Source organism: Lissotriton helveticus, chromosome 3_1 (genome assembly GCF_964261635.1).
Source record: "Lissotriton helveticus chromosome 3_1, aLisHel1.1, whole genome shotgun sequence".
NCBI lineage: Eukaryota > Metazoa > Chordata > Amphibia > Caudata > Salamandridae > Lissotriton > Lissotriton helveticus.
In genome coordinates, this window is record NC_136061.1 from 1,932,720,350 (window position 1) to 1,932,739,247 (window position 18,898).

Consider the following 18,898-nt stretch of genomic DNA (forward strand, 5'->3'; position numbering starts at 1 on the left):
CGATTGGGTTTGCTAATGCTCGTTTAATTGTTGTTGCTGATTTGAGTGTTATTCTACTTTTGGAATATTAATCTATGTGAACATTTTAATAATGAGCAATTTGAGAATAAAATAAACCTAAGTTCTTGCAATCATAGGAGGTCGAACACTGGCTGCATGAAATTCAGAGTATTCTAAGGAGCAAAAGTCCTTTGCATTAAACTTTTTAAAATGCATTTGTTTTTCCAATCCCTAAATATTTGGTTTAGTGTGCCAGATAATTTTGGTAATCTCTTGCTGTATTTCCAAATTCACTCTCAATAGCAGAAAACTCATATGTAAAGTTAAGTTCCCTCTTTAATGGTTGCCCATCCTGAAAAGAGCTGCAGTCTCCTTAATTGAAATTTCTAGAGTGTCTTGTAGTATGTTCCATCATCACGAAGGGTCTTAATCCAAGAAATCTTAGTTGTCTTCCAGTTAGTTGTCTTGTGTAGGTATGATATATATATATATATATATATATATATATATATATATATATATATATATATATATATATATATATATATATGGATTTCTACAGGTGCCCTTTGTGAAATATGAATTGGTTGTGGTTGAACTGCCTTTAATAAATATAATGTTTTAGCTTAACCAGCTGCCTCATTCTGGTCTTGCTTCAGTCCACATATATCTATGGCACTAGTGTTGCTGCACCAGCTTCCAGTGACCTAGAAGCTGTGAAGAAAAGGGAGATAATATAACCACCCTTTAGGAAAAAGCCCTTACATTTACCTCCTCCCCAAGAATTGATTGGGTGTAATTACCATGATAAACACCCTATGCATCCTGCCGGGTTTTCTGAAACAAATTTACCAAAATCTAATTCTTTTCCTACCATGACATTCCATCAGCCCCTTTAGCATGAGATGAGTTGTTGTGGAGTACTTGACCATTAGTATTTTGGGAAACTGAGGCAGTTGGTCTCTTCCTCTTTGTTTTGTCCAATCCAGGGATTTGTTACTTGATATGTTTTTTTTCATCAGCTGGGATGAGTGGGTGCCAGAGAGCAGAGTACTCAAATACGTCGAAACCAACCTGCAGAAGCAGAAGGAACTTCAGAAGGCTAATCAGTAAGTATATGTTGCCACTGTCCAGCACCTTGCATGCATCTCCTTGGGCAGGAGTGATACCTAGATGGTTACTGCAGATACATTGGCTTTTCTCCCTGATGTCAACCTTGTTCAAGACATTGAGGGAGGGTGCATCTTACAGTCAGCATTTGCGAAGACAGTAGATCGTGCTTTAATTGGCTAATGCCTAAGCACATGAAAGCAAGACAAGAAAGGAAAAGCAGAACACATTAAAGTCCCTCTTGTATTCAGTACAGTCTTGTTTGTTTTTTTCGAATAGAGAGGATTGCTGTAAAGTAGTCCGTCGTGCAGTTCACTGGAAGCACTTGAGTGGAAATCCTACATCCCAATTGTCAATAGCACGTCTTATCGGCAAACTCAGTGGCTGAAAGAGGCTGGTTGAAAGGGCTGTTCCCAAAACACTTTTCTCTGTGTATTGTAAGCAGTAGGCCTATTTGACAATTTCTCTGTCAAAACCCACATTGGTGTCTCGGATCCTTGTTAGTTGTGTTAAGCCACCTTGGGAGTAAGTGCAATATAGGCACTACACTACTGTTTGACAGACCTGTAGCATTTGTGCACCTTTGAAATGTTGACCTTTGTGCGCGTACAGGTCTCGCTGATAGTATTTATGCATGTATTTTTTATGTTTGACTAGTTTCAATTTGCATGATGATTCTATAAACTTTTGCTTATCTGCGTTCTGGTTTTACAACCCAGTCTTGCCAGCCACCTTGCTCTACATAAATATTTTACCATGCCGAATGCTAAAGAGCACATATATGCTATATTTCTATTGGAACTGCTTAATCTAGTTTGTCTCTTGAGGGTTAACGCAGTGTGATCAATTTAACTTCACTTTTTGTTATAGGGAGCAGTATGCAGAGGGGAAAATGAGAGGTGCAGCACCAAAGAAGGCCGGGGGTCCGCAGCAGAAGAATGTGGAAGTGTAAGAACCCACTTTCCTTTTATGCTTCCTTGTCTGTCTAAGGCTGTGAGTCATTCCTTTCAGCAAGATTGTGCTGATGTTGGCTTCAGAGAAAACTAGCATTTGCAATGCAATAGGTCTTGCGTTTACGCGAGTTTGAGCTATTTGCATTGTAAATGACAATGCCTTTTTTTTAATGTTTTTTGGTTTTTAAAACGCATTGTCATTTAAAATGCCAATAGCTTAAACTCTCGTAAATGCGAGACCGATTAAATTGCAAATGCTTGATGGGGACTGGCACTGTGTTGATCATCAAACATTTATCATGAGACAAAAAACACGAAGTGGAAAGACCGTCTCAAATGGAGGAAGCAGGAAGGTGCAGGAGTGAAAACATTGGGCAGAGAGTGTTTGGTAGGGAGCTTCAAGACCAACCAGCCTTGGTAACTGGTGCGCCAGCATTAAATATCAGTGGGTCCCGGTCTTCAAAACAGAGCTTTGGCACCTGCACTCTGGACTAATTACTCTGACCTATCCGCCTTATTTCAAGTGCATTATATCCTGGCACTGTTAATAAGACATACAAGATATCCGCCGCTTTTGTGATCCACCCGTCAGACTTCTAATCCTGCCTGAGCCTGCGTAGTGCTTGTAGCACTTTGATCTGTAGCCCTTACTGTGATGTCGCCAGGGTGCCAATTTGCCCAAATGCAAACAAGGGCATTCAGCTTAACATAACACCAGCTATTTACAGGAACAAATGACATAAATAGATAACTGAAGCGCGCAAACTGCACAAAAGAAACCTACAAATGCCATATGAGACGAGCCACCACGTTAGCAGCAGAAGTGGTAGCTTTCAGATGCTTTTTACACATAACAAGACTTACCCTGTTAGTCTGGAGAGATCTGAACATGCACCAAAGTCTGGCAGAAACCAGCATAAGCGGGAAGGAAGAGTTGGGGGAGGGGGGTGCTTTGAAACAAGCGCACACGCAAGTCTTCCTGAGCTACAAATATTAGAGTTGTAACTGCAACCATATCAGATAAGATTACATTAGTGGCCACTAATTACAAAATTAACAACAGTTGTCACTTTAGTGTAGCAGGCAGGATTGGCCAACAGTAACGGAAGTCTATTAATTTGGAATGCCTTTAGCTGCAATGCTTCTTGCGTTGAGAGAAAAATCTCAGTAGGAAGTCTCTCTAATTACTTGTGACTTGTCACCCAAATATCCACTTTAAATATATACTGGAAACTCAACTATTCTCAAAACATAGGGTTTTGTTTGGAAGTTCTCAAAATACACATCTTCGCCCTATATGCATATTTTTAAGTTTGGTTTGCATATATAACCAAGAACTAGCTTCTTACACAGTAGTGTCAGTTACACCAAGAAAGCAACTTTTTAAGGTAGCTAGAGAACTACCAGTAGCTCACGAGCTATTCGTTGGAGAAGACTGCCCTAGAGGATATCTGCTTGTACCTAAATCTTCCAGCCGCCCCACCCTTACAGCTAGCTCAAACGGTCCATCAGACTCTTATCCATTTCAAAAGCTCTCCGGTGTCAAGTGTACTCTAATTCTGATCGAGGCATTGAATGTAGCCTTAGGACTCCATAGGAGATTCTTGGTTTGGAAAGGGTTTGTTTGCCTCAAGTCAGTGTTTAGTGTGAGGCAAAGAAAGCAATTGGTGTTTGCAGCATTTGCCGTATTTGAGTATCAACAGAGTAAAATCCATGGCTGCCGTGCAACGCTCCACGTGCAGTAGGATGCCACAGTTTGATCTATTGGTAGAAGTGTACTCATTTAGTCATGTAGCCAGATGATCATGCCACCAAGTTTTCAAATCCCACACAGTTAGAGGCTTTGTCACCCTTCACGCCATTACATAGTTTGTATTTCGATCCGGTTGCGCACTATTATCAAAACTAATTTGGCTAAATGTCTTGTGATATGAAAGCTATGCAGCTGTTGAGATTTAGTCCATAAGGTTGTGTTTTTCTCACAAATAGCCAGCTTTTCTAAGCTATGTTTTTTTAAATAATGTTTTTATTGGTATTCAAGAGAAAAAATACATCAAAAAGGCTTTTGTCAGTAATCATAAACAAAACAGACCAAACCGCTACTGCATTTATCGTCCAAACGAAAATACAACAGTAATATACATTTGACGCTTGTGCACAGTCGTCGTATCAATAAAGGTGGCAATTGAGTGGAATAGTAGATTACGAAGTGCTTTTTAGTAGACAGCACAACTACTTAGGTAGTCCGTTAAATACATCCAGTAGTCCTTAGGTCTAGACCTAGAAGGCAGTTCTTCCTCAAATGTTCTTAGCGTGTCCTGGCAGTACGGACAAAGGCTAGAAGGGTTTCCAGAAATTTCAGAAAATGGCGCTCTGCCTGGAGTATACGCTGGACAGTATGTGGAGATGAGTTCTTGAGTGTGGCGCGTAAAGAGCGAACGGATTAACCCAAAAACCGTTCTAAGACAATCAAAGATTACCCAAACTGTAACACAGCAATGCTCTCGCAGCCACAAAAACAGTGTAAAATTATTTGAAAAACGACAATTAGTAGCAATAAAAATGAAAGAAAGCAGCAGATCTTTCTGTTCAGGTTCTTTTTCAATGATGTTTTAATTGGATCCAAGCTCAGCCGACACGTGTTTCATCGTGTTAAAGTGGAGTCAACACGACTCTTCAGGGCTGATGAAAGTAAATAAAACATATGTATAGTACATTTCAGTAGGTCACAATTTGTACATGGATTCATGACATGTATGTGCATGAAAGTGATAGTGACGGATTGTTACGTGCCTTCGTGGTCGTTTTCGTGATAAATAAACCATGCACAACCACAAGCTCATCCTGGTAACGGTGGTGAATTGTGAATAGTGTCAAAATTATATTTAGCCAGATGGCGTTTCCGTATATTATTGGATAGAGTACATAAACTCTTATAAGGTCGCATCAATTGATATCTCATGCTCACTAGAAATCCGCGTTTGTGGGGTGTCAGGGTGTATGAGTGTTCAAACGCTCTAAGCAATAGGCATGCCAGTGAATATCTCATGCTGTGAGTTGGTGATATGTATCTAAAGAAAGTGGCAGTTAATGCATACCTAGTGGATAGCTTCAGGCATCCACGGTTAGATGCGTGATATTCAGCGCGGTAGATGGCGTGTCTACGTTTAGAATGAAGAAAAATGTACACATGAATATGTATACATATTACACGGGAGAAAAAATAATAAGTGCGGGCAATTCGTGCTTTTCGCAGGGTGCACAAATGTGGAGATTGCAAAGGCTCACCCTGATAAGATATTGGCGAGTCTGCCAATATAACTAATCGATCAAAAACCTGGTTCCGGGTTCAGGAGTATGTATGACAGGTAATTATGAAGTAAGCACACAAATTGTTGCACGTCTGCATTCGACGATGACTGCATGAAAAAGAAAGAAAAAGAAAGAAAAACGGGCTGTTTTTCAACTAGGGCACAAACACCTTACCCGATCATGGGAGAGTAAGCAAAATATACAAAGTGTAAGAAAAGAACCGCATGGTACATACCTATGCACGAGTGCGTGAATAGCTGTACCGGGAGGGGACCCGACTGTTGGAGTTGCGAGTTCTAATTGTAGGTATAGGATTCTTCACGGGTAGCTTTAGGCTGAGTATTAGAAAAATAACATAAAAGGACTTTAGCTTAGGGTCGTCTTCGTATACAGAAACCTTAAGAATCAAAGGGAAACGCAGGTATGCAGAGTGTTGCATCTTTACCTGACAGTCGGTGTCCCTCCTCCGTTGGTTCCCGGTCGCCGTGTTCCAAGAACGGACACGTGACCGGAAGTCGGAGGGCTTGAAATAGTCTTCGCAAATCATTGCCTAGACTGCAATGATCATATCTCGTGTCCCAACGAGACCGCCATCTTGGGTGTGTTAATGACGGTAGTCTAGAGCCTCAAAGCCAGCAAAAAAGGGCGCACAGATTAATGTAATAACCGAAAAAAGTTTGTAGAAGTGGGGGTATACTGGATTTATCATTCCGGGCAAAAGATGTAAAATACTAGTAGAAGCGCAAACCAGAAACTATAGTGGTTTACCTTTAATTACGCAACAATGCTAGCGTGAAGATCATAACGATGATCCCGTGTGTCATAGAAGACTAAGTGAGAGTAAGTGGCAAAAGGCACTAGTAACCAAGTATATTTAATTGAGTCGTGTCACCGTTCTCAGATACTCATCACTCATAAATCGGTCAAATTTAAGAAAGGAAATTGAACTCAGTGTTTAAGTCCATTCAAGGATCTCAAACACGAGAGCTTGCCCTTTATAATCCATAAGCGCTTAACGTGAATGAGTCATTACATGAAGTGATAAAAAATAACTGTAAAAAGATAGAAAAAAAGGGGAACAATATTTATAACCCAAAAGGTGGTCGTGACAAAATGGTGACCTATGGCTTGAGCACCCTTGAATGACAGACACACAATCCATGCTGTGACTCGTGACATTAAAATTCATGGGTAAAATCACGTCATTATGTCTGTCAGGTAGTCAGGTATAAATATAAGGGTTGATGAGGCTTCAGTTAGGAATTACTTCATAGATGCCAAAATTACAAACATTCACAACGTAATTATAGAACACAAGAAAAGAGAAAACAGCAGTTAAAACCAAAGTAAGTTCATGTGGACATATTTACAATGAAATCGTTCATGCAGTGCCCATTGAGTCAGACGATTCCATCTCCTTACTACTGTTAAGTTTTCATATAACAAAGGTTGTCAATCACAGGCAACAATCTGTACATACAGTGGGACGGTTAGTTCCCTAGGAAGAACTGAAGCTCCGGGTCATAGTTAAGCCCGTGTCCCACGCATTGCAAACGCATGATCCACGTGGCCTCCCTACGCCTCAAAGTCAGTTCTCTGTTCCCACCCCTAATATTTGGGGGGATGACGTCAATCCCAAAGAAACGCACCTTTACTTCATCCTCCAATGGTTGGCAAGCTGCCACATGCAGCGCAACCGGGTATTTGGGATCCCTTTTCTGGATAGCCCGTATGTGTTCCGCTAACCTCTCCTTAAGGGGTCTGATAGTGCTGCCCACGTATATCAAGCCACACTGGCATTCAATAATATATACAACGTACCTGGTTATGCATGTGATATTGTGTCTGATTGAATATGTAAAACCATCATGGCCTTTGAATGTCTTGGTACCATGTTTACACCACACACATAACGAGCAGAAACCACATTTGTAAAAACCCAGACTACGTGTAGTGAGCCAGTTTGTGGCCAGAGTGTTGTGTGGAACGGTAGGGCTGAGTTTGTTCTTCAGTGTACACCCTTTCTTGTACGTAATGGCTGGTCTGTCTGGTAGCCATTCTCTTAATGTCGTGTCTTCCATTAACATTTTCCAATGTCTATTAAAACTCCTGGAGATTGTTTGATGTAATGCATTAAACTCAGTAATGAGTCTAATTTTTTGTGGAGAGGAATCATTATTGGTACGTTTCTTTAAACAATCTGGTCTCGAGGCACGGCGAACCCTTGTCTCTGCAGAATTCAGAGTCCGGAGGGGATAGCCTCTATTTAAAAATCTGTTTTTCATGTTGGTTAGACAATCGTCAAATTCTCTAGGCTCGCTACAATTGCGTTTGGCTCTTAAGTACTCACCATAAGGTATGGCCTGTATCTGGTGTGTAGGATGGGAGCTGCAGGCATGGAGAATTGAGTTACAGGAAGTGGGTTTCCTATAGAGTCTGCTGTGGAGTTTACTGTCTTTAATGTAAAATTCCAAATCTAAGAATTCCATCTTTTCTTTGCTGAATTGCATAGTGAACTGTATACCCCAAGTGTTTCCATTGAGATAACTAAAGAAAGAGTTCAAAGAGTCTATTGTACCAGACCAAAGAAGAAAGCAATCATCAATGTAGCGTCCCCAAAATAAAATGGAGTCGATATGTTCAGCACCTTTAGGGCCCCAAATGAGATCAGATTCAAGGGCCCCCATGAATAAATTTGCAAAGGAGGGAGAAAATTTCGAACCCATAGCTACCCCCTTTGTCTGTCTAAACCATTTGCGGTCAAAGATAAAGTCGTTATTGTCAAGAATGATTTCCATCATCCGTAGTAACATCTTCGTGTGAGCCCACAGCGAAGCTGGACGGTTGGAGAGAATTCTCTCAATTGCCTGCATCCCTAGTTCAGGATTGATGCTGGTGTACAAAGACACCACATCCATTGTAACTATTATAGTTTCAGGTTGCCAGTCAATATCCGACATCATTTCTAAGATATGTTTCGAGTCCTGGATATAGGATGGTAAGTTTTTCACTAACGGACCTATAAAAAGGTCCACGTATTCCGCTAGTCTCTCTGTGGGACCCCCAATGCCTGAGACAATAGGTCTACCAGGCGGGAACGCTAAGTTTTTGTGTATTTTCGGAAGGGTATATAGCCAAGGATAGGTTGGTCTAAAGACTTTCAGATACAAGTATTCGTCATCGTCCAAGAGGCCAGATTGTTTCCATTCAAGCAACAGTTGATTGATTAGAATAGTCAGAGGACCCATAGGGTTCTGAGAAAGTGGTTCATAGCAAGAGGTGTCACTCAGTTGCGTATAAATCTCCTTATTGTAATCCGCCAGATTCATCACAACAACATTGCCCCCCTTATCCGCCTCCCTAATAATAATGTCCGAATTGTCACTAAGGATAGAGAGTGCAAGACGTTCGCCTTTTGTTAAGTTATCCTTATATTTGAATTTGTCGTTTAAGCTCTTCATATTCAGTTTATCAATGTCTTCCACAACACGTTTATGAAAATTGTCTATGACATTACCCCCAGATAGAGTAGGGGTCCACCTGGATTTATTTTTTAGACCACTGGTCTGACCGTAGTCTGTTTCGATATCTAGTTCTTCTAAAAGCCTCTCCATGTCATATGGACTATCTTCTCTGTCTGTTAATGAAAGAAGCAGATGGGTTGCTTGAATATCTTTAATAGTCAACATTTCTTTGTCACATACAGTAGGAGAAGGTCTAGAATCACCAGTAGCCTTAGATTTACAAGAAAAATACTTTTTCAATTTCAATTTTCGTATGAACTTGAAAATGTCAATTTTGCTCTGACAGACATCCCCAGTACTATATGGATTAAAGTTTAAACCTTTCCCAAGTAAAGAGATCATGTCAGGTGTCAAAGGAAAGGATGAAAGGTTGATTACTTGAACAGTGTCATCAGGGTCAACTAGTTCCTCTGTGTGCCTGATCTGAGTTTTTTTCGATATTCCTCGTTTGAGGCTGCGCCTACCCCTGTGGGTTTTGGGTCTGCGGCGCCCCTGGTGAGTGTTGACCTGTTGCCCTTCCTGATGCGTTCCATCTCAAAAAAAAAAAGGGCATATTAATGAGATCGGGGTTCTCTGTTCTTTCATTCTCTGATTCTACCAATCCTACAGAATTAAGTGAAGACGTGCTCGAAGTTACTGAGCTGGCTGCAGTGGATCTACCCATTTGGGAGCCTTGTCTGGGTTTAGGAATCAGTGAATCATATTTTTGATCATAAGTATACACCCTCCCATTCTTGTAGTCAGACTCGTCCCTTTTAATTTGTCGAGCCTTCCTGGTTTTTACTTGTGACTTGTCACCCAAATATCCACTTTAAATATATACTGGAAACTCAACTATTCTCAAAACATAGGGTTTTGTTTGGAAGTTCTCAAAATACACATCTTCGCCCTATATGCATATTTTTAAGTTTGGTTTGCATATATAACCAAGAACTAGCTTCTTACACAGTAGTGTCAGTTACACCAAGAAAGCAACTTTTTAAGGTAGCTAGAGAACTACCAGTAGCTCACGAGCTATTCGTTGGAGAAGACTGCCCTAGAGGATATCTGCTTGTACCTAAATCTTCCAGCCGCCCCACCCTTACAGCTAGCTCAAACGGTCCATCAGACTCTTATCCATTTCAAAAGCTCTCCGGTGTCAAGTGTACTCTAATTCTGATCGAGGCATTGAATGTAGCCTTAGGACTCCATAGGAGATTCTTGGTTTGGAAAGGGTTTGTTTGCCTCAAGTCAGTGTTTAGTGTGAGGCAAAGAAAGCAATTGGTGTTTGCAGCATTTGCCGTATTTGAGTATCAACAGAGTAAAATCCATGGCTGCCGTGCAACGCTCCACGTGCAGTAGGATGCCACAGTTTGATCTATTGGTAGAAGTGTACTCATTTAGTCATGTAGCCAGATGATCATGCCACCAAGTTTTCAAATCCCACACAGTTAGAGGCTTTGTCACCCTTCACGCCATTACATAGTTTGTATTTCGATCCGGTTGCGCACTATTATCAAAACTAATTTGGCTAAATGTCTTGTGATATGAAAGCTATGCAGCTGTTGAGATTTAGTCCAGAAGGTTGTGTTTTTCTCACAAATAGCCAGCTTTTCTAAGCTATGTTTTTTTTAATAATGTTTTTATTGGTATTCAAGAGAAAAAATACATCAAAAAGGCTTTTGTCAGTAATCATAAACAAAACAGACCAAACCGCTACTGCATTTATCGTCCAAACGAAAATACAACAGTAATATACATTTGACGCTTGTGCACAGTCGTCGTATCAATAAAGGTGGCAATTGAGTGGAATAGTAGATTACGAAGTGCTTTTTAGTAGACAGCACAACTACTTAGGTAGTCCGTTAAATACATCCAGTAGTCCTTAGGTCTAGACCTAGAAGGCAGTTCTTCCTCAAATGTTCTTAGCGTGTCCTGGCAGTACGCCATGTCTCTTAACCACTGTTTGATCAACGGTGTATTCTTACTGTCCCAACACATACAGACTCTGCGCTTGGCCAAGAGCAGGGCCACCGCGCAGAACTTACGCTTTGCAGCCTTTACCCCCATTAGTACCCCAGTAGGCACACACGAATAGTACAGTCAATGACCAAGCCCACCATTTCAGACAGCGTAGAGAGGACATCCCCCCCCAGTACTCATGTATTTTTGCACAGTGCCATGCTAAGTGAATGAAGTCCGCTTGGTCAAAGCCACATCTTTAACATCTTGCCTCTGCACGCAACCCATATTTGTGTAATTGCATAGGTGTGTAGTATACTTAGTGCAAATATTTAAAATGTATGATCCGCAAATTGCCATTGGGTGTGAGCATTTTAGTCCGTGCCCAGGCAGTCTCCCAGTCTAATTCCGTGAGCGGAGATTCCAGCACCATATTCCATCTCTCCTGTGCTTTGGTAGCCTTGCAATCAATTTCAACTTGTGACATCGTATAGAGCCGTGATACCAATTGAGTGGTGTTGTGTGACGTCAGGATGAGTTGCAGTGTGTTCAGTGATGGTGGTTCCTCTGGGAAGTCGGGGTATAGTTGTTTTATCGCATCCCGTAATCTATGGAAAGTAAATTTGAACAATAAAGTTGGATTTTGTATGTATGCTAAGTCTAGTTCTGTAAGGAATACTCCATTATAATACAAATCTCCCATCGTCACAAGTCCCTCTTGACGCAGGAGCCCCATACCTACATCTTCGCTCGTCACCGATAAACGGGGGTGGTGGTGCAGTGGCAAGGCTGGTGCATATAATGGTAGTTTATGTGCTAATTGACCTTATTTTCGCCACGCTGCATTGGTAGCATCAATAGTGTTTTTGTCTCTGTTGTGAAGTGGTGGCCTATTATGCGTGATAATGGCGTCCAAGGGCACTGGCCGAGCATCACCCTCCTCGACAGCTGCGTGGGTCAGATACGGAATTGTATGGTACCAGAAGGCTGCAAATTGGGCCTGGACACATAGGTAGTATAGCCTGAAGTCTGGTACTCCCCACCCTCCCCTAGAGTAAGGCAATGTCAGTGTAGCTAGATTAATTCGGGCCTGTTTACCCGCCCATATCCGCTTCAGGACCATTGTTATACGCTTGAAAACATCTCTGGGTGGCTCAATGGGAATGTTATTGAACAGGTATAAGAGCTTGGGAAGTATCACCATTTTAACTATCACTATCCGGTCGGCCAGCGATAATGGGAGCTGTATCCATCGGTCAATTTTGCATTCCAGGGCGCCGATGACTCTGCCGTAGTTCGTTCGTATGACTACTTTGGGGTCCCTGTGGAACCAGATCCCCAAGTAGCGTATGGGGTCCGTCTGCCACTCCAATGGGTATTCCATCGCATGTGGCATAGTGGTGTCTGTCAGGGGGAAGATGGATGATTTTTCCCAGTTTATCTGAAGTCCCGAGTGTCCTCCAAATTTAATGTAATCTCGTAACAGTGGATCAAGATTACGCTCAGAGTCACGAACATAGAGCAACATGTCGTCAGCATAAAGTGAAATATGCAGGGGTCTACTCGGGAACTGGAGTGCTAAGTGGTGGTGGTTTTGCCTCACTAAGCACGCCAACGGTTCCAAGGCCAGGGCGAATAACAAGGGGGACAGCAGGCAGCCCTGCCGTGTCCCACGTTCTATGTGAAACGTCTCTGAAACATATCCGTTAATTTTCACTCTCGCTAGGGGTTGCGTGTATAGTAACTGTACCCATTGAATAAATCGTAAGGGGAAGCCCATCCTATGAAGTATTGTGGTTAGGTAGGACCATTCCTTGGAATCAAAGGCCTTTGCGGCATCCAACATGATCGCCACCATCTTCTTATTCGGTATCAAGTAGTGAGAGACCGCAAATAGTGTCCTGGTGTTATGTGCAGTAGACCTGGATGGTATAAAACCTGATTGGTCCGGGAGGACCAGGTTCGTCAAAAGCGGTTACAGCCACGTAGCTAGTATTTTAGAAAAGATCTTTGAATCCACATTCAACAGAGACAGGGGACGGTATGAGTTGCAGCTCTCTGGATCTTTTTCGGGTTTTAGAAGCGCAATAATCACTGCTTCGCGCAATGTGGGCGGCAGTATTTGCTCATCGTACGCCGCGCCGAGCATTCCTACAATGTGGGGCGCCAATATGTCTTTGTAAGTTTTGTAGAACTCACACGTGAGCCCATCCGGGCCCGGAGCCTTGCCATTTTGTAATGATTGGATCACTTCAGTAACTTCCTCTACAGTGATCGGGAGCGATAGATAGGTCCTTTGGTTGTCGGACAGCCATGCGATTGTAACGTCGTCCAGGTAGCGGAGTGTTTCCGCCGGTGTAGAAACCGGCCGTGACCTATATAAATAGCTATAATTTCTGACAAAGCTCTGCATAACACCCATTGGGTCCGTGTGTGTAGTTCCATCCTCATCTCGGATCTGTACTACAGTTTGGGTTTTGCGGCCTTCACATATTCTGTTTGCTAATGCTCGTCCTGGGCATCCTCCCTCTCCGTATGCTCTAACCATAGGGCGCTTATTGAGGTATTTAATCTCATCTTGAGCAAATGATTGATGCTCCGTCAGTGTTTGCCTGATTTCACTAATTAGAGATGGGTCCTGTGTCCTCTCGTATTGTCGTTCTAATGTACTAAGCTTAGACTCGCAACGGTGCAACTGCTCTCTAATGTCACGCAGGATACCTACTGACGTACTTATGCAGACTACGCGTATTGTAGCTTTAAACGCCTCCCATAAGAGACCTGCATCTTCTGTGGACTGTTCATTCAGACTAAAATACTCTACAATTGCCTTCCTTATGGTGTCTGCATAAACCGAGTCAGTGAGGGCGGTTGCGTTAAACCTCCAGCTAAAGGGTGGTGGCATGTAATGAGGAATTTGAAGGGATAATTTAATGGGATTGTGGTCCGAGAGAGTTTTAGGCATGTATTGTATGTCTCGAGTCCACAATAGCATTGTCTCCGATCCTAGCCAATAGTCAATGCGCGACCAACTACCATGCGCCACCGATGTGTGTGTGTGTTGCTTCACGCACGGTCGGGTTGCGTGCTCTCCATATATCTAATAGTCGCATTTCAGACATAATATCCCGTAACTTCGCTCGTGCTTGTTTATGTGGCTCTGTCGCGTTACCCGAGCGATCCAGGTCATCGTCAATGAACCTTAATTTGGTTTTCTGTCTCAATGCCACATCACAAGCTTTTTTTGTCTTTGGACCTCTGGTGCTAATAGCTCTATGGTTTCTTTACTGTTGTTCCTGCTCAGAGTGCAGAGATTTCAGAAAACTGAAAAGTAATTTATCCTAAATAAACTCGTATAGTTGAGTAAAAAGCATTTAAAGCACTGCAGAAATAGTTTGGGCTTCACCTGTTAAGTGCCTTCTGATTTTTATTCTCTCCCCCCCCCCACATTTCCTGCTTTTCGTCTGCTGTTCACTTCGAATTGTATTAGAATTCAGCTGATCACTATGGCGACTACATCTATTTGTGAGCACTTTGAGTCTTTGTCTTGATTCAAATCAGCAATGGAAGATTGTACTCCTACACAGATAAATACCAATCCGTTTGTAACTAGTGTGAACACATCTTTATATGTTTACTCGCCCCTTGTGAAGTATGTCTTCACTAGCCTTTGTAAATTCCGCTTCAGTCATACACGCTGGTTAGCAGCCTATTGTACTTTCTTAAACCAAGGTTTCTTGCAGATAAACTCCTATATTCGAGAACACTGAGGTTGATTGTACCTTGATGCACAGGACTATCTTCCACAGAAAGGTTGCAATCAAAAATGGTGGTGTATCCACTGTCACATTTCAGTGGTTGGCAGTTTCTACCAGTTTCTACATTAGTCTTGACTGTCACAATGGTAAAGGTTTTGCCTTTAAGAAAATAGATTTTCCAATTTCTTTTTAATAATACTGGGAAATGTATGCACAGAAGATGGCCTTCTGACATTCTTAGTGGTGGTTCACTTGCAGCCCCCGTTCTAAATCATCCTTTGTGCCCGCTAAATGTAAGACTTGATCTCCATGTAGCTACTTTACAGTTCTTAATTAAAAAAAAAAGCATTTCATTTCATTCCCAACTATACATATCTCATATTTTTTTTCTCCCCAATCTGTATCCAGCTACTAGAGTGTGTAGCACTCTGCTGCATTCATGGTTAAGTCTGCTTTTTACAAGTCTGGCTAATTAACAAAATATAAATCATTATTAGGCTTACTGTAGCTGCTTTTCTCATCATGGTTAGAGCTTTTTGTTCTCTTTGCAGGGGTTAAGCGTTTTAGTAAAGGTGTTCTGTGTGAAACATCCCTCTTGCATAGGACTGCCTGGATGCTAGTATGGATGAGCCCACAGCTTACCAACAGTTGTCTTCAGTTTCCTCTTAAATCTATTTAATAGCACAGGCTTCTTAATATCAAAAGCATAGTCTTCGAGTTGAAGGAATGCTCTCCCCACCATAAAATGTTTCTAGTGATTGTAAACTTCTGGGTATGAGCCCCAAAATAGGCTTGTCCCTGTGGGCTTTATTGCAGACCTGGAGTTGTTTTACATCAGCCTCTAACTAACACCTGTGACCAGATCCCTTTCACTTAACAGAGTATAGTAAAGTACCCAGGACTACACCTTTGACTTTACTGTGCGAGAACCAGGAAGTTTTGGGCTCTTTTGTTTGAACTTCTTTAGTGCTGGATGAGCCTGCTGAATTGTCAAGCCTCGTAGCCAGATATATCATAATGAAGTTTCTAGAGTGTTAACTTTTTTTGCCTGGCTCTTTTGCTCCATTAACTAAAACATGAAGTAACCTACAGATCTTTTAGAAAAAGATCACTCTGGTTGACTCTGACATAGTCCTTAAGATGCACTTAATTTATGGTTCTTCATCAGAGGCTAGTGCCAGTTAGCAATAACTATTCCTCAAGTTATCTTTGTTTCAGCAAATGCTAACACCTACTTTTAAATAAAAACATATTGTGCATCCTAATTTTTAATGCTTTTTCCCTCCCTGTGATATGGATTCAGTATTATGGCATGGTGCAGCTATAGATCTTGAAGTGGAATCCTGCTTTGTCATAGTGGCTCCATTTCATTTTTCAACAGGACCACTATAGTATGGGTGGCAACATGAACTCTGAGAAGTCGCAATACCTACTTGTGATACTGCTCTGTAACGTCTCTTCCCTATAGAGCCCCTAGAGATGGCACAGGGATGCGTTTTAGGCTCCACTCTGCATGAGGTAACTGGATCCTATTATGATGTTAGAACAGAGGTTCAAGATAGCCTGCCTGATGCTCAGAGCGCTTCATTCTAACACCCAGGTTTACCTGGCTAAAAAACTCGAACTATGTGGTTTAAGTCTGACCCTAAGCAACTCTAACACGCTCCTGCTGAAACCTCCCAAATTCAAAAAGAAAAGAACCTACAACCGTACTTTCTCTGGTCTTTCACCAAGAACATAGAACGCTCTTCCTCCTGCGATCAGATCTAACCCCTCGACCTCCTCATTCAAAAAATAAGTCAAATGGTTACTCCTGAATAACCACTTACAGCAATAGTCTTGAAGCCACCATAACTAACTTGTATTTCTTATTGACTTCTTTGATCTCTCATTCTGCTTTGCAATTTCTGTCACTCTACAGACACCATAAAATTGGTTGCTCTTTTTTTACTTTACATGAACCACAAGGTGGGGTGCTCTTAAGTATTTTGTGCTTGTGCAGGTGAATGGGAAAGTGCGCTTTGCAGATGTGGCGCACATTTTAAATTGATTTCCAAGGAAGAAAGTGACGTATATAATTAGTTTTTGAATGAGCGGGTGGAGGTGGTTTTGTAAGAACTGTCCTCCTGCATTGCTGACTTATTGTAAAAGACAAACAGAGAAAAACGGACTACGTAGGGTATAATGACTGGTGCACTCTGAGGGAAAATTCACTAAATTATTCTCTTAAATCGCACATCTACCAGCTACTAGGGCACCGCCCAACCCTACACTGACCAATCAAAATTCAAAAGAATGAGCTGGGAGTGCTAAATCTATAGAAAATACAATTTAATTACATTCAGCATAACAAAATTCAATTTGAATCAACAAAAAATATTTTAACAGTTCTTCAATTTAACAATATTTCTTATTCTTTGGTTCGTGATGTATTTCTTAAGCTTTTCACAGCCGACGCGTTTCGTCCCGGAGATGGGACGTCATCAGGGCTGTAAATATAAGACAAGATGTATACATTCATAAGTACACATTTTACATCCCAATATATTTTACCACACAATTCTATCTCTTTTAGCCAAACATAAATATACTGTGTTATTATCACACTGTTCAACCTGGTACCATATGGTAATTGAAAATGTTGATTAACATTAATATAACGTTTACTAGCAACCAAAGTGATGATCTGTGGGATTCTTTTCATACAGTAATACTTATACAATCAGTGCCAATTATTCTTCTATAATTTACACACTGGGATATAATACGGGCAACCTGGTCACTGTTTGCAGAAAATAATTTAGTATTCGCCTTAAGTTTACTACATTCTTAATTAAAAGGTAGGCTCACCTTAAATCACACTTCTAGTTCAGTACTTCCCCATCTGCGATATTATCAATTCTAAAAAGTAGGAGGCTCCGCAGGATAATTGTAGACCTTCATAAATCTAAAAGCATAACATCAAAATCTATTAATAATGAATATTAATTGTCCATATGAAGACTTTCTTCTCCTCGAATTTAGACTAAGAGTACCATAACCTTGTCATTGAAGAGTCCCCCAAGTAAAATCCCACTGACTTGTGTAGTCACCCAATGTTGTCACTAATTAAATTTATCCTAGCCACTGCCATTGGATTACTGTGGTCTTCCTATTAGTTTATTTTATACCAATGTCAGATGTACCTGTAATCAAGGCTTCCGATGTTCTTAACACCCAATTTATCCTTTCGTAGTGTATAAAATTCTTCGGAAATATATCTCACAACATCACACCTATTATAATCAAAGAAAACATTTTGCCTTGAAATACCCCATTCACTTATGAGTTTTCGACCAAAGATCATGGCACTACTAGCTGCAAAGAACTCATATTGCAAAAGTTAATTAACTCACCCTAACATCCAATGAAACAATTCTCCCTTTCCTCATCAATCCACGTTCCAAAGTCCTATTTTCTTCACTCTCAAAGTCAGTATTCTAATTGGGGCACAAGAGACAAACGAAGCAAGACGTTAGTCTTACTCCACATTATCCTTAAACTATTTCTCTCCACACCCCTGAATTTACAAGCACTCACCGTTAAACTAGGAGCCTCGTTCCTTCGTCTGCCATCCGGGTTCGATAAATCCCGTAAGCAACTTCTCTAAAACTAATCCTCAAGTTATAAAGTATCAAATATCCAATCAGAAAACAACTAAAATCCCGCGAAAACCCTAACGTGAAACACCTGTGTCACCTGACATGTTTCCAATGTGGTCCGACATCAGAATTACATCCGGTATATATTCATTCGTTTCCGTCACTCTGTTTATCCCATATAATTCTATTAAACCTGCTCCCAATCCGGTCCGTCAAGTCTACTATATCCGGTACCAGCCCTACCATTTCCGGTTTCCGCTGAGCCCGTGTAATGAATCACCGTGCATTCAGAGAAATCAGCCGTCCACATTGTGAGAGCAGGAATCTGATTCGCTGTTCGTGTATGTGTCTCCCTTACTGATAGGACAATATTGTTCCCTTTCCTTATATGTCCCGTTTGCTCATTCTCTAAAGTAAATAAACTACGCAGTATCCTAATCCAATGTTAGATGTCGAATCACTCGTAAAAATAACTGTTTATAAGATGATCTTATTAATATTTCGACTAAGGCGACATGTTCACGTTCACCAATGAGTTACAATTACTATATATAATTATATTAGCTGGTCTCCTAATTTCTATGCCCGGCCAATATGGAACCAGTTGCCCTTCTATTATACCCAGTATGTGTACAGCACAATCTATACATAATGCAAAT

The 18,898-nt window shown here is 41.2% G+C and overlaps 1 protein-coding gene across 9 annotated transcripts in view; it reads left to right on the plus strand.

Moving 5' to 3' along the window:
* MORF4L1 (mortality factor 4 like 1) overlaps window positions 1-18,898 on the plus strand; it is a 155,524-nt gene that overhangs the window by 19,574 nt on the left and 117,052 nt on the right. For 7 of the 9 annotated variants that reach the window (XM_078682976.1, XM_078682973.1, XM_078682979.1 and 4 more), the window contains 2 exons: window positions 1,023-1,109; window positions 1,981-2,058. In XM_078682976.1, the coding sequence (XP_078539102.1) occupies window positions 2,003-2,058 (56 nt within the window). In that variant the 5' untranslated portion in view covers window positions 1,023-1,109; window positions 1,981-2,002. The remainder of the gene's footprint in view (window positions 1-1,022; window positions 1,110-1,980; window positions 2,059-18,898) is intronic. The other 2 variants (XM_078682974.1, XM_078682971.1) reach the window with 1 other exon arrangement.